We start from the raw sequence: 14,230 nt of genomic DNA on the forward strand, positions 1-14,230 counted from the left end.
TCTAGATCAGTCAGGTTTCTGGGCTGTCGCTGAGAAACACAGAGTTTGAGCTCCCTCCAAAGATTCTCTATTGGGTTTAGGTCTGGAGACTGGCTAGGCCACGCCAGAACCTTGATATGCTTCTTACAGAGCCACTCCTTGGTTATCCTGGCTGTGTGCTTCGGGTCATTTTCATGTTGGAAGACCCAGCCTCAACCCATCTTCAATGCTCTAACTGAGGGAAGGAGGTTGTTCCCCAAAATCTCGCAATACATGGCCCCGGTCATCCTCTCCTTAATACAGTGCAGTCGCCCTGTCCCATGTGCAGAAAAACACCCCCAAAGCATGATGCCACCACCCCCATGCTTCACAGTAGGGATGGTACTCATCATTCTTCTTACTCCAAACACGGTTAGTGGAATTATGACCAAAAAGTTCTATTTTGGTCTCATCTGACCACATGACTTTCTCCCATGACTCCTCTGGATCATCCAAATGGTCATTGGCAAACTTAAGACGGGCCTTGACATGTGCTGGTTTAAGCAGGGGAACCTTCCGTGCCATGCATGATTTCAAACCATGACGTCTTAGTGTATTACCAACAGTAACCTTGGAAACGGTGGTCCCAGCTCTTTTCAGGTCATTGACCAGCTCCTCCCGTGTAGTTCTGGGCTGATTTCTCACCTTTCTTAGGATCATTGAGACCCCACGAGGTGAGATCTTGCATGGAGCCCCAGTCCGAGGGAGATTGACAGTCATGTTTAGCTTCTTCCATTTTCTAATGATTGCTCCAACAGTGGAGCTTTTTTCACCAAGCTGCTTGGCAATTTCCCCGTAGCCCTTTCCAGCCTTGTGGAGGTGTACAATTTTGTCTCTAGTGTCTTTGGACAGCTCTTTGGTCTTGGCCATGTTAGTAGTTGGATTCTTACTGATTGTATGGGGTGGACAGGTGTCTTTATGCAGCTAACGACGTCAAACAGGTGCATCTAATTTAGGATAATAAATGGAGTGGAGGTGGACATTTTAAAGGCAGACTAACAGGTCTTTCTAGCTGATAGACAGGTGTTCAAATACTTATTTGCAGCTGTATCATACAAATAAATAGTTAAAAAAATCATATATTGTGATTTCTGGATTATTTTTTTAGATTATGTCTCTCACAGTGGACATGCACCTACGATGACAATTTCAGACCCCTCCATGATTTCCAAGTGGGAGAACTTGCAAAATAGCAGGGTGTTCAAATACTTATTTTCCTCACTGTAAATAGGAACATGTTGGCGTTATTTTGTCACTTTTGTCACAATTTGGAGCAGTAGGATTTCTGGAACCATTCACCTGCAGGATCTGTGGTAGGCTAAGCTACCGGTGGAGCCGTCAGACAGCGTTACAGCACGTACGGAGATGAGAAGGGTATGTATGGACTTGTCTAACGCTTGGGGTTACTGTGAATAAGCTAAAGTCCCAATAAGTCGGCGTGTTCCTTTAAAGGTTCGCTGCAACTGTAGCAGAGCTGCAGGTAATGCTCAACTGAGCTGTGTGTTTTCAGTGTTAAACACTGCTGTTGGTGGTGATTTCCAGAGGTGGAAGACTTACTCAGATTATGTATTGCAGTAAAAGTAGAAAAGTGTTGTAGAGTTACAAATTACTTGTCAGTAACAAGTCCTGCATTCAACATCTTCCCTGTGTAATAGTACAAAAGTATTATCAAAATGCAGTGTAATTTATTTTATTTTATTGGATTATATTATGATCCAATTAATTGTATTAAATATGACCGATAATTTAAATCAAATGTTTTATTTAATTCAAGTAGCCTACTTGAACATAATTTTTTTCTAGGGTTTAAAATTTATACAGATTTGACATTTAATGGCACATTTATTCCGCGTGCGTTCCGCCGTGTTCATGAATCAGAACTTCGACAATAAATCAGTAAGTTGCTACTCAAAAACGTTTTTCAAGGTTGGCAGGTCTGCATTAGTTTAAAGCTTAGAATAACAGCTAAGGTAGAGTCAGCAACATTTACCATGTTTGCACTAAAACATAGCACTGGAACATCATGTGTTGAGGGGTCTTTTTTGGGGGGGGTTCTAAAGACTGGTGTGCATGAGTGGATGCATGTGTTTTATGTGGTGGAGTGTTATTCCTTTGGCCATGTGACGTCCGGCTTGTGTTTAGTGACCTGTGTGCTCCCCCTGCAGCTCTGGCTGCTGAACAGCGACTCCATCACAGCGTCAGTCCCACAGACGTGTGTCGGGGGGGACGGCTCTCTTCACAGTCCAACAGCCAGAGTCCTGAAACTCCTCTACACCGCCCGCTCTGACACAGGCATCCAACACAGAGAGTAAGTCAGGACTATTTACCACATCCCCCCCCACCACCTCTCCAATCTTTTCCTCTTCTTAATCTCATCCTTTCATCTTTCCAACGCACTCTCTCAATCACCACCTGCCTCGGCTCGCTGCGAGGGATGAAAGACGACTTTGTTGGTGAACACATTTTTGGTTTTAGAACACTTTTGCACTAAGGGTCCCTGCTCAGACATAATTGTCTATTACTTTGCAAGTGAGATTGCCATCAAAGATGTTTATCATCTCCATGTTGTCAGTTGCATAAGCCACGCTCGTGTTTGTTGCACATACAGCACGTTGTTTTGACTGGAGCGAGGCTCTGTGTACCTTGCTGTGATGCATTAGAGAGTTGTAGGTGGATGTGCTGCATGTGGTTCTCCATGTTCAGTACAGCAGGACACCACTGGATAAGCCTTCAACCCTCATTATTTTCAACTGAATCCGCACTCAACCCCCCCCTCCACCTTCTCCCTGGCAGGCCGGGTAGAGTGAAGGCAGAACAGAGAAGTTTTGTTGTTTCTACCATTTTGACAAGCCCATGGGGGGACTGACGGAGAAAGGGTAATTGGAGGTAAAACTCGTATGAAAGGAGAAAGCTTTGTGTTCACAGTCAAAACAGTGCATTTAAATGAAATGATGATCTGTACGAGCTGGACGGACGGGATGTTATTGATTAACTGATTAATGCTCTCAGTTAATAGAAAAAGTTTTTTCAGTTGTAAATACAAAAAAAGGCTATTCAGTCCATTTGTTAACTGCTAGTTATTGTGCAAACTTTGCACGAGTGTGATGCATTTTAAGCTCCTTTTTTTTCTGCTAAATTCCTGGCTCTCTGCTAGGGATGGGCGTGATTAATCGACAATCAATAATTGATTATTAAGAATATCGTCGATGACGTTAATTTGTTGGGGGACCATTTTTTTTTTTTTTTTAAACGACTTAGTTTATTGCAAACACGGAGATGCTGTGTATAAGTACAACACGGCCACGACTCAAATGATGTAGCCTACCACTAAACAAAGTGCACCCGACCCTGGTTAATGTCGGTGGCGGCCGCGGTGCATCCTGCTCTGTCTCAACCTAGCATCAACTCGGCGTTAGCACGGAGGAGCTGCGATGCACAAGGAGCAGAGAAAATGACCCAAAGGACCTGCAAGTTCATTGACATGGATATTGGAACCACCATATCACATTATCACGACGTACCATCACCAGACTGGTAGAAACTCACTACGAAGAACGGAATAAGGTTCCCCGGGCTGGCGGAGGTACCTGTGCATCCCGGCAACGCGGCTGTTTTGGGCGGCTGGACTGACGGTCACCAGGTAGCGGTTGCGTCTGACCCCAGATCATGTCAACATGCTTATCTTTCTCAACAAACATCAGTAGACTGGTTACTGGTTATTTTTTATTAGGCTTTGTCTGTGCCTTGGATAGTTGTGAGTTACATTTTGACAAAACCTGTCAGCTCTAAGTATTATTATGTTTTTGGTTAAGTTATTATTTAACATGATTCTTTTTATTTATTATTTTGGAACAAACGAGGGACTCTGTTTAAGAACGCCGGCTCGCAGCTGCAGGTTCTGCTGCTTCAGAGCACCGCAGCACATATATCTATAATCTATATCCATAACCTCCAGTTTAACTGCCACAAGTTGTTCTTCTTGTAATTAAGTTCTGATTGAGGAAAAAAGCGCTGTATTTTCATTGCATTTTGTATTTATAAAAAGTTAAATAAACAATGAATTTTAATATAAAAATATTAATTATTAGTCGATCGTTAATTCCCCGACGATCAACGAAGAAAATGTAATCGAATGCCCATCCCTACTCTCTGCTGACGGCGCTCACAGCGAAGGGGTACGTGACACATGCCATTATATCGATGAGGACTGGCGGGTTAAATCAGCCGTCCTGCACACACTGAGTATGCCAGGCAGACACCCAGCTGACAGCCTCGCAGGTGGAAGCCTTGGACATGGGCTCGGAGAGCTGCCCACTTGTGTCAGTTGCAGGGATGAATGAATCAATGAAAGTAGAATCAAAGTAGAATCAATGAAAGCTAGCACTAGCTCCAAAAGTCACTAAAAGTTGTGTTGAAATGAATCATTGCATCGATGCAGCGCGATGCGGACCTGGACGAGTCTGCATCGATGCGGCAACAGACCATAATCGATGATCGCCTACTGATGTTACTTGTTGATTTTCCGGTCGCTGCTTTTTTTTGTTTCTGCCTTTTGTCTGTTGCTGTGTTCAGACTCCACTACATTCAGGAAGTGTCTTTTTTTTTTTTTTAAGAGCAGATACAATAAAAAGGAGTTCAGATCTATCAACAAGTTGGCAGCTGTCCACGGACGCCGAGCACGAAAAGTATGTCAGAGTGTCCTGGACCGGTGAACTGGGACTCCGATGCCTGCCTGTCGGTTAGGGGTTAATCACCTATTGTCAGTAAGAAAGAAAGAAAGACCAAAGGTGCATGCTGGGTACTAAGAGACATCATCCCGATAAAACAAGTCTTGACAAGAACTTTTGATTGGTCTACTGCTGTTTTTGTCAAGCCAGAATAAGAATTAACGCCTCTGAATTTCCGCTTTTCATTTATTGTATGAATTATTTCATACTGCCCCTGCCAGAAATGAAAAACAAACACACATTTATTTATTTATTTTCAGACCTAAGAGCTATTATTATTATTGTTACAGCCCAACATTTTTAAGCAGTCCAGAATTGATATTGGAGTGTTACAAAAATCCAAACAACATTTTTGATAATTATTTTTTAAGAAATGTTAGGAAGATAATGTGCTGAGCATTTTACATGCAAAATAACTTGTCAGTGTTCTCTGGTGGACAAGCTACTGTATGCTGGTGACACACTGTTTCTAAATGATCCCAAACACATCACATTTCTGTACTGCAATTTCTTCAGGCGACACAAATTCTGATTTCAACGTAGCTGCAATACGCTAATATCATGCGATTTATCTGCCTGACCAATTTATTGTACTCCCTCCATTCACTATTTTCCTTGAAAGTCTTTTTACATTTGAACTGCGTATAATTTTTTTTCTTTTCACCTATTTTTTACATTTCTCTGAAGTCTTGCAAAGCTAAATGCTGGTGTTACTCACACTTCCATTTCCCCCTACATAATTTACCATTCATCCTTCATCACTCATCTCTGACATTTTTAAATTAAATGTTATGCCCTGGGTGCTGAATTCCCTGGATGATGGCCCTCTTATTCAGGATACAGTCGGTACAGTCGACTGCAGCTAGAGGTTGCAGTATGTGTTGTTAAAACTGCCAATAATTGGCTGGAGAACCGGTGGGCCAATGCCTAAGTGGATTACTCTTGTCACTAATGGCAGTGACTTGATTATGAGTTGAAAGTCACAGGCACCATCGCAGTCCAGTACAATGTGAATGAGGCCTCATGGATATGGAAATTGAGTCCAGTAGAAATTGTAAGGGTTACTCCTTTCCTATAAAATCCATTCTGATATGTCAAATCTAACTGTGGATAACATTAACTACATTTCCATGCACAAATAATTATGATGTAGACTGGTTTGGGTCAATATGTACAGTGGGGGAAATAAGTATTTGACCCCTTGCTGATTTTGCAGGTTTGCCCACTTACAAAGAATGCAAAAATCTACAATTTTAATCATATGTACATTCTAACAGTGAAAGACAGAATCCCAAAGAAAATTCCAGAAAATCACATCATATGAATTTATTAAAATTGATAACCATCTGATGAGGAAAAACAAGTATTTGACCCCCTGGACAAACAGCAGGTTAATATTTTGTACAAAAGCCATTATTGGCCAGCACAGATGTCAAACGGTTTTTATAGTTGGTGACAAGGTTTGTGCACATTTCGGCAGGGATGTTGGCCCACTCCTCCCTGCAGACAGCCTCCAAATCATTCAGGTTCCGAGGTTGTCACCTGGCAACTCGAATTTTAAGCTCCCTCCAAAGATTTTCAATCGGATTCAGGTCTGGAGACTGGCTAGGCCACTCCAGAACCTTGATGTGCTTCTTCTTCAGCCACTCTTTTGTTGCTTTGGCGGTGTGCTTAGGGTCGTTGTCGTGCTGAAACACCCATCCTCGACCCATCTTCAGCTCTCTCACTGAGGGAAGGAGATGTCGGTCCAGAATTCCACGATACATGGCCCCGCCCATCCTCCCCCTCAATACGATGGAGTTGTCCCGTCCCTGGCTGAAAAGCACCCCCAAAGCATGATGTTGCCACCACCATGCTTGACGGTGGGGATGGTGTTCTTTGGGTTGTACTCGGTGTTCTTTGCCCTCCAAACACGACGAGTTGAGTTGAGGCCAAAAAGTTCTATTTTGGTCTCATCTGACCACATCACCTTCTTCCAGGCCTCTTCTGAGTCGTCCAGGTGGTGAATGGCGAACTTCATGCGGGCCTGTACATGTTTCTTCTTGAGCAGGGGGACCTTGCGTGCGCTGCAGGATTTCAATCCATGACGGCGTAGTGTGTTACCAACCGTATCTTTTGTAACTGTGGTCCCAGCTGCCTTCAGTTGATTCATCAGTTCCCCCCTTGTGGTTTTGGGATGATTCCTCACCGTTCGCATGATCAGGGACACCCCACGAGGCAAGATCTTGTGTGGAGGCCCAGACCGAGGGAGGTTGGCGGTGGTGTGGTGCTTCTTCCATTTCCTGATAACTGCACTGACAGTTGATCTTTTTCTCCAAGTTGCTTTCCGATTCTCTTGTAGCCCATCCCAGCCTTGTGCAGATCAACAATCTTGTCCCTGATGTCCGTGAGAAAGCTCTTTGGTCTTGCCCATGGTGGGGATGTTGGATGCTGGTTGTTTGGGTGTTGACAGGTGTCTTTTATACAGGTAACGAGGTGAGGCAGGTGTATTTGATGTAGATAATTGGTTCGGATTGGGGCTGTGTCTTAAAGAAAGAATAACTGGCTTGTAGGAGCCAGAATACTTGCTGTTTGTCCAGGGGGTCAAATACTTGTTTTTCCTCATCAGATGGTTATCAATTTTAATAAATTCATATGATGTGATTTTCTGGAATTTTCTTTGGGATTCTGTCTTTCACTGTTAGAATGTACATATGATTAAAATTGTAGATTTTTGCATTCTTTGTAAGTGGGCAAACCTGCAAAATCAGCAAGGGGTCAAATACTTATTTCCCCCACTGTATACAGCAGATGAGCAGATAGACCTAATAAACCTAATGAAGACACTAGTTTTTGACTGGCTAATAGCAGATTTTCCATGCATGTGGGGCTGCTACTGACGATTATTTTCATTGTCGATTAATCTGTTGATTATTTCCTCGATTAATCAATTAGTTGTTTGGTCATAAAATGTCAGTAAATGTTGAAGTGCTGATCAGTGTTTCCCAAAACCCGAGATGACGTCCTGAAATGTCTTGTTTTGTCCTCAACTCAAAGATCTTCAGTTTACTGTCACAGACGAGAGAAGACACTAGAACCTATTCACATTTAACAAGCTGGAGTCAGAGAATTTTGACCTTATTTTCTCTAATAAGGACTCAAACGGATTAATCGATTATCAAAATAGTTGGCAGTTAATTTAATAGTTGACAACTAATGTATTGATCGATTAATCTGTGCAGCTCTACGTGCATGTAAACATAATAGTAGTAGTGTTTCTTCATTGGGATGTCTTAAGTTGTACTGCAAAAACTTTGAGAAGACTTTTCCCTCTCAGGAACTGCACAGATGGCCAAATGTCACCCAAACAAACTGGATTGGTGCCACACACTGACACAGCATCAATCTTTCCTCTCTCAATCACTCTTCCTCCTCTCCTTTCAGTCCCCTCTTCTATTCGTCTCACACACACTCACACTCACCATCAATCCACTTTTATTTATCCCTAGTAATCTAGTTCAGTTTACAGTTAAAAAGCACTTCATTAAAACATCGGGACAAATGCTTCATGATGAGATTTACAACAGCTATTCTGGGTGTCATTGTGGTTGTATAATGCCGCGGTAGTCACTATAAATCACTCCTGCTCTACTGTGTGTGTGTGTGTGTGTGTGTGTGTGTGTGTGTGTGTGTGTGTGTGTGTGTGTTCAGCATTGTATCTAGTTGGGAGGCCAATGCCATAGGACATCCCGTGGTGCTGCCACTGAAGGTGTGCGAGGAGCTGCTGCAAGTAATAGATGACAGCAACTCTGCACTTCCTGCCTCTATGCGTAGCATGAGGTCCTATGAGGTGAGGCAATTACTATGATGATGATTAAGGCATGATCCTCGGCATAGCCACATATCTTTTGACATTTGTAAAATGCTTCCCATGATACTGTGTAATTTAAGCAGAGAGATGCTGAACGTCTTCTAATTTATCCCCCTATTTTGTAAAAATGGCAGGGGCTCTTTTAGCTGACCGCTGTCACTTATTTCACTTACTTCTTACTTACAGCACCTTGTTTATCCATTATTCAGTAGTGCTTGACTTGTGCTTTTATCCCGCCCTAATTAATTTCATGATTCAGAGCTTTCAGTTAACTGCTTCGCTTTAGGGATTATGTTGGTCAAAATGTAAGGTTTTACTTACGTCAGCCTTATTCCAGCTTCTATACACCTGTAATTGTGCAAAATGTGTATATTTAGCTCGAAGTTGCCGAGGAAAACCCTTTGACTGGAAAATAGGAGGTGTTAACTCTGCTGACAACTCTATTCTCCTAGCCCTTTTAAACATAGTGACAGGGGTAATTAGCACCATTATCCTCCACTTTCTGCTCAGGAAGTTTAGGAGGTGACTCCAACCACTTAAACAAGTTTCCCATCTGCTAAAAAAAAATACAAGAGCTGGAATAATATGTGGTGAGCAAACCTTTGAGAAGGACGCCTGCTGCTGTTCATCATGTGAAGCCTGTTTTGATGTTAGCCTAGGCAGGGCGAGGGTTCTCTTCAAGACTCAAAGTCTTTCTTAATCTAAACGGGAGTAATGCATTGAAGAAGGAATACTTCCTTATAAAAAAAAATAACCAATTCAAGTATATCTTTTGTGTAAATACTTCACACTAATAGCTCAAAAAAGATACAACCCCTCTGTGTGCAAGAAGGAGCAAAACATTAAAGGAAATGTGTTCTTAATTTTGATGGACAACTTCACTACAGATCGTACATTTTCCTTATACTTAAAATGCTAATTTAAGGACAACTAGTTCTGCACTCTAAGAATAATGCTCCTCTTTATTGTCATGTCTCATACATGGATCATGTATGGGTGTGGATTTTCTTTGGCTTTGACAGCTTTACCCCCAATTTCCACCAACTGCGGAACGTCTGCAGATCTGCTCCTGAACGGCGGCGGCGGAGTCATTAGGTTTCCATTAAAGTCAGTGGGTGTATTTCCACTGGCTGCAGAACGGCTGCGTTCCGAGTCCTCCGCAGCCCTCCGGAGCAGATACACAGAGCTTCTATTGTTGCCGGACGCCGGCAAGCTCCGCAGCAAATCAGCACACAGCAGATAGTGCGGGACAGGAAGTCGAGCACAGAATCAAAATAAAACATCCGGTTAATTTTCAAAATAAAATACAGCGTGCTCACGGCGGCATCATATTTCCCTGCACTACACCTTGAAAACGTCATAATGGGCGGAGATGGGCCTGAAGTCGGAATGGAAACAAACTGTTGATGGTTTTGTGGTTCTGTTTATAGAAACTACTAGGGGTGTGACGAGACGCTTATTCCACGAGACACATCACGAGATTGGGTTCACGAGAACGAGACGAGATTTCTTGTCGAGGTGAAAAGTTGTCTCGTCAGGCGATGTGATGTCAGCGTGATGGAGCGTGGAATTACTATTGAAGATCCCCCTGCCACTTTTAAATCATTTGTTTGGCAACATTTTGGTTTTCCTGTGGAAATAATAAACGGTGAAAGAGTGACTGACAAGACGAACACAATATGTAAACATTGTAAGAAAAAAATGCCGTACTACTAACTACTGCACACTACGAGCACTATGCAAAAACACTTACAGCACCACCACAGCTCTCTACAGCTCTCTACTAATTTTTTTCAGTAGTTAGTAGTACGGCAACAAATCCGGACCTGGTGGGTGTCAAAGGAGGGCGGAGCTCGGAGCCGACACGCAGCGGAGCCGATCTGCAGCCGTTCTGCAGTTGGTGGAAATCCGCCGTTAGCCTCAAGTCTTTTAGCATGATGTGATGTACGCAGCCATCAAGTACATATTCAGGACACATTTTACAGGGTTCTTGTTTCAATACAAGTCAACTGGATAAGTTAAAAAAAACCAGCCACAGTCCGTGTTTTCAAAAAACAAAGGCAACTAACGTTAGCTTAGTTTTTATATCTTTATATCTTTACTTTATTTGATCAGGGACAATGCACAAAAAACATTAGTCTATAAAAGAAGAGATGTCATGTGCCAGGTTATAGCAGAAAATGCTAATTTCCACCCGCAGTCCCTGGACAGGTTGATGTTATACTTGCAAAAATTCATAAAATATATGCACAGTAATACATGAAAGCATTACTTCACTCACATCATAAAAACACTCTCCACTTCAGGAATCTATCACTCACTCACTCACAGTTTACATCATTTATATCATAGTCATTCAGTGCGTACAAATTTGCTTTGATAATAACCACTGTTTGGTCAGGCGTGTAAAAGTACTATAATTTGTGCATGAAATAATTTCGTTTGGAAGAGTGTTCCAAAGGCTTGCTGCTTTATAAGAAAACGATTGTTGACCATATGTGGTTCTACGTCTTGGAACACTGCACTCTCTTCTGACTGTCGACCGTGTGGCTCTAGAGATTCTCTCCGAATTCAATGTGACAAATTTTCTCAAAGGGGGAGCAGCGATATTATGAATAATTTTAAATAGAGCAGAAATGTGATTATATTTAATAAGGTTTTCAAAACTCAAAATGTTATATTTATTTTGAACTTTACAGTGATGATACTGGCGAGACTTTTTATCATGAATTTTTATGGCCCTTTTATATAATGATTCAGGTAATTTTAACAATGTTTTACACGCCTGAGACCAACTAGACATGCAATACTGAAGATGTGGAACAATCATAGTATTGAGGTATATATGTGAGGCTTCAGTAGTTAATGAATTTCTAATATGTTTATAATTCATCAAATTAAATTTCAGTTTATTACCAATTTGTTTTATGTGACTTTTAAAACCAAGGTTCGAATCAATAAATTGTGATCAGACATACCTGTAATTAGATTATAAGTTTTAATTATTCTCTCGGGTTTATTTGTCAATATTAAATCTATTAAGGTTTGAGAAGATCTTGTTATACGAGTTGGTTTACTTAATAGTGTCATTTGAAAAGGTTTTGTTATTTCTTTAAGTTTGTTTCTACATGATTTCTCCAACCAATTTAAATTAAAGTCACCTAAAAGAATGACTTCTTTTCCATCACATTGTTTAAGTAAGTTACCAAGAGAAATAAAAAAATCATTAGTAGCTTTAGGAGGTCGATAAATTGCTAACACACAGAAAGTCATTTGAGGAGACAAAGTAATAGTAGTCCCCACACACTCCAAGTTACAATCACTGATGTCCAGTTGTTTACTTTGGATGTGATCTTTTACGTAAATCAGCACAGCATTTGCTGCTGTTTAAGTAAGGCGGCAGTATTTGCAGTTGCTGCTGGCTTTGCGTGGATCAATGATGTTAATATTTTCTCAGGAATGAACTTAGGAGCCGAGTTTGTCAGGGGGTTACCTCGTTTTCCCACGCTGGAGCCTTGGATATGGGTCAGCGACGCTTCCACCCCATGAATGGGAACAGCTGATTGTAGAGGGGCCACACGATCTTGATAATCCAAAGGCCCGGGGTTTAGATGAATATCCCCACATAGAAGTAGAACCGTGCAGAGAAAGACAGAATATCCTCGAGTCCGACTTGCTGGTACCATCCCTCTGGAGCAGCGCCGCTCACGCAGCGCGCTACGAGTACATGCTCGCCCGTCATTTAAAACGTTTGAGTATACGGTGTATTGGCACCATGAAGCAAGTGGCATTGGCACGACTATATCTGCAAACGCCGTGGCCTGCAACAAAGTATGGCGTTCACGTTCACGAGATCCCCACAGTTGCGTCAGTAGGAGAAACAACACATACAGAGTTACCCGGAGATGTAATGAGTTCTCTGTTGTAGTGTGTTTGATGCGTGGGTTCCAAGATGCAGAAATTCCATTTGCAAAAAAATCATCTGGCGGTCTTCCAGTTTGTTTTAGGGAAAGGTGCAGCAGCACCTGTCGAGCGACTGCCTTCCTCCGCCATTTTTTTTTTTTTTTTTTTTCCTGTCAGTTAGCTAGCTACCGCTAATAAAATCTGCCAGCAGTTGCTATTTCAGGCGGCAAATCAAAGGTCGTAAGCTAGAAATGAAAAGCTTGTTTTGTCTACCCATTCCAAAAAGTGCTTCACATTTTGAGTGTTAAATCTGCCATCCTTATTGTAAATTGCATATGTGCTGTAAGAATGGATAGGTTAACATAGCGACAGTAACTTAATGGGGCGTGGGTTAGTGAACAGTCAATAGTACCAAGGTTCTGCAGTTGGTTTGATAGTGATGTAGTGATCTTTCAAATGGCTGAACACAGCACCTGTACATACTGCAGCGGGATCACGGTTTAGCATGCCACCATTCAGCTAAAGCATGAATACCAGGCCTGAGAAGGGGGGCAATGTGTTTGCAATTATTCTAGCCGTACGGCTAAGGAAAGGATTTTGGTGTATTCTAACAACAATGAATGAAAAGAACTTTCTGGTCACCTTAGAAGACGTGGCAATTGAAATAGAGGGCTCACTTACGTCCGATTGCCATTCTGATTATTACACCTACATTAGTCCCTCCCTCGTTATAAAGTTATGTGCCTCATGCTTTAAAATACTATATTTTTGCTCTCACACCTTGAGCCCTGAGGATGACAAAGTGATTAGAATTCAGAGCTGTTTGTCTTCTGTGTCTTACACACTGTGCTACAATGATGAACTGTATTGTTCTTTTTTGAGGTAACAACGTGACTGGGGGGGGTGAAATTGGCCTTTGCTGAAATAAAGAAGGCTACAGATAGAGTGACCCAGACAAATGACATAGTATCTGTCTGGTGGTGGAAGCGGTTCCAGCAGTAAAGAGAGTGTGATAAATGGACACACTTGAACACTTCCTGATAGTAGAAGTGTGTGCTATAGGCGGCAGAGGACAGGAAGGTAATGTGATCATAGAGCCATCTAGAGTTACCGGAGATGGTCTGAGAGCGTCTGAGAGTCTCTGTTTGAAAGACAGTAAAAAAAAAAAATAATAACACTCAGGCACCCAGAGTGTCAGAAGAGGACCAGCATGTAGTGGGATGGCATTATGGAAGCTTCTGATGATCTGAAGAGATGCATCTGCTACAGACGAGATGAACATGTGAGCGCGAAAGAGGAACAGTGTGGGTGGGTGGGTGTTGTAAGCTATGGTTTTCCTACTGTTGGCTTTGGAAGGCTCAAGTTGACAAATGCCTCCTTGAGAAGAATGATTTGCCATTCGCAATTAATTTCCACTCATTTAAAAAAGAAAAAAATGTATATTGTGTTTATGCTTTTGGTCAACATTTTCAATGGCTATGATAACATTTTACCCCCCAACTTCAGTGTTGTAAGGATGCAACAATATCTCTTAGGGTCTTAAAGTCCATCAGGGAAAGCAACACAAGTGGGCGTGAGACAGGATTTAACTAACTTAACCCAACAATTCTAAATCACTTATTTGGAAGAGAGAATGAAGGGATATTAAAGGCCCAGCACACCCACACTGGTGTTTTCACTTATTCTGGCTGATTAAACCTCTGCTCAGGTTGAAGTGGAGCTATGCTGAGAG

At 42.0% G+C, this 14,230-nt stretch overlaps 1 protein-coding gene across 3 annotated transcripts in view; it reads left to right on the forward strand.

The window, feature by feature from the left end:
* Positions 1-14,230, forward strand: part of ube3d (ubiquitin protein ligase E3D) — a 39,638-nt gene that overhangs the window by 19,477 nt on the left and 5,931 nt on the right. For 2 of the 3 annotated variants that reach the window (XM_028581753.1, XM_028581752.1), the window contains 2 exons: positions 2,184-2,326; positions 8,436-8,574. In XM_028581753.1, coding sequence (XP_028437554.1) covers positions 2,184-2,326; positions 8,436-8,574 — 282 coding nt within the window. The remainder of the gene's footprint in view (positions 1-2,183; positions 2,327-8,435; positions 8,575-14,230) is intronic. The other variant, XM_028581754.1, reaches the window with a different exon arrangement.

Source organism: Perca flavescens, chromosome 6 (assembly GCF_004354835.1).
Source record: "Perca flavescens isolate YP-PL-M2 chromosome 6, PFLA_1.0, whole genome shotgun sequence".
In the NCBI taxonomy this organism is placed as follows: Eukaryota; Metazoa; Chordata; class Actinopteri; order Perciformes; family Percidae; genus Perca; species Perca flavescens.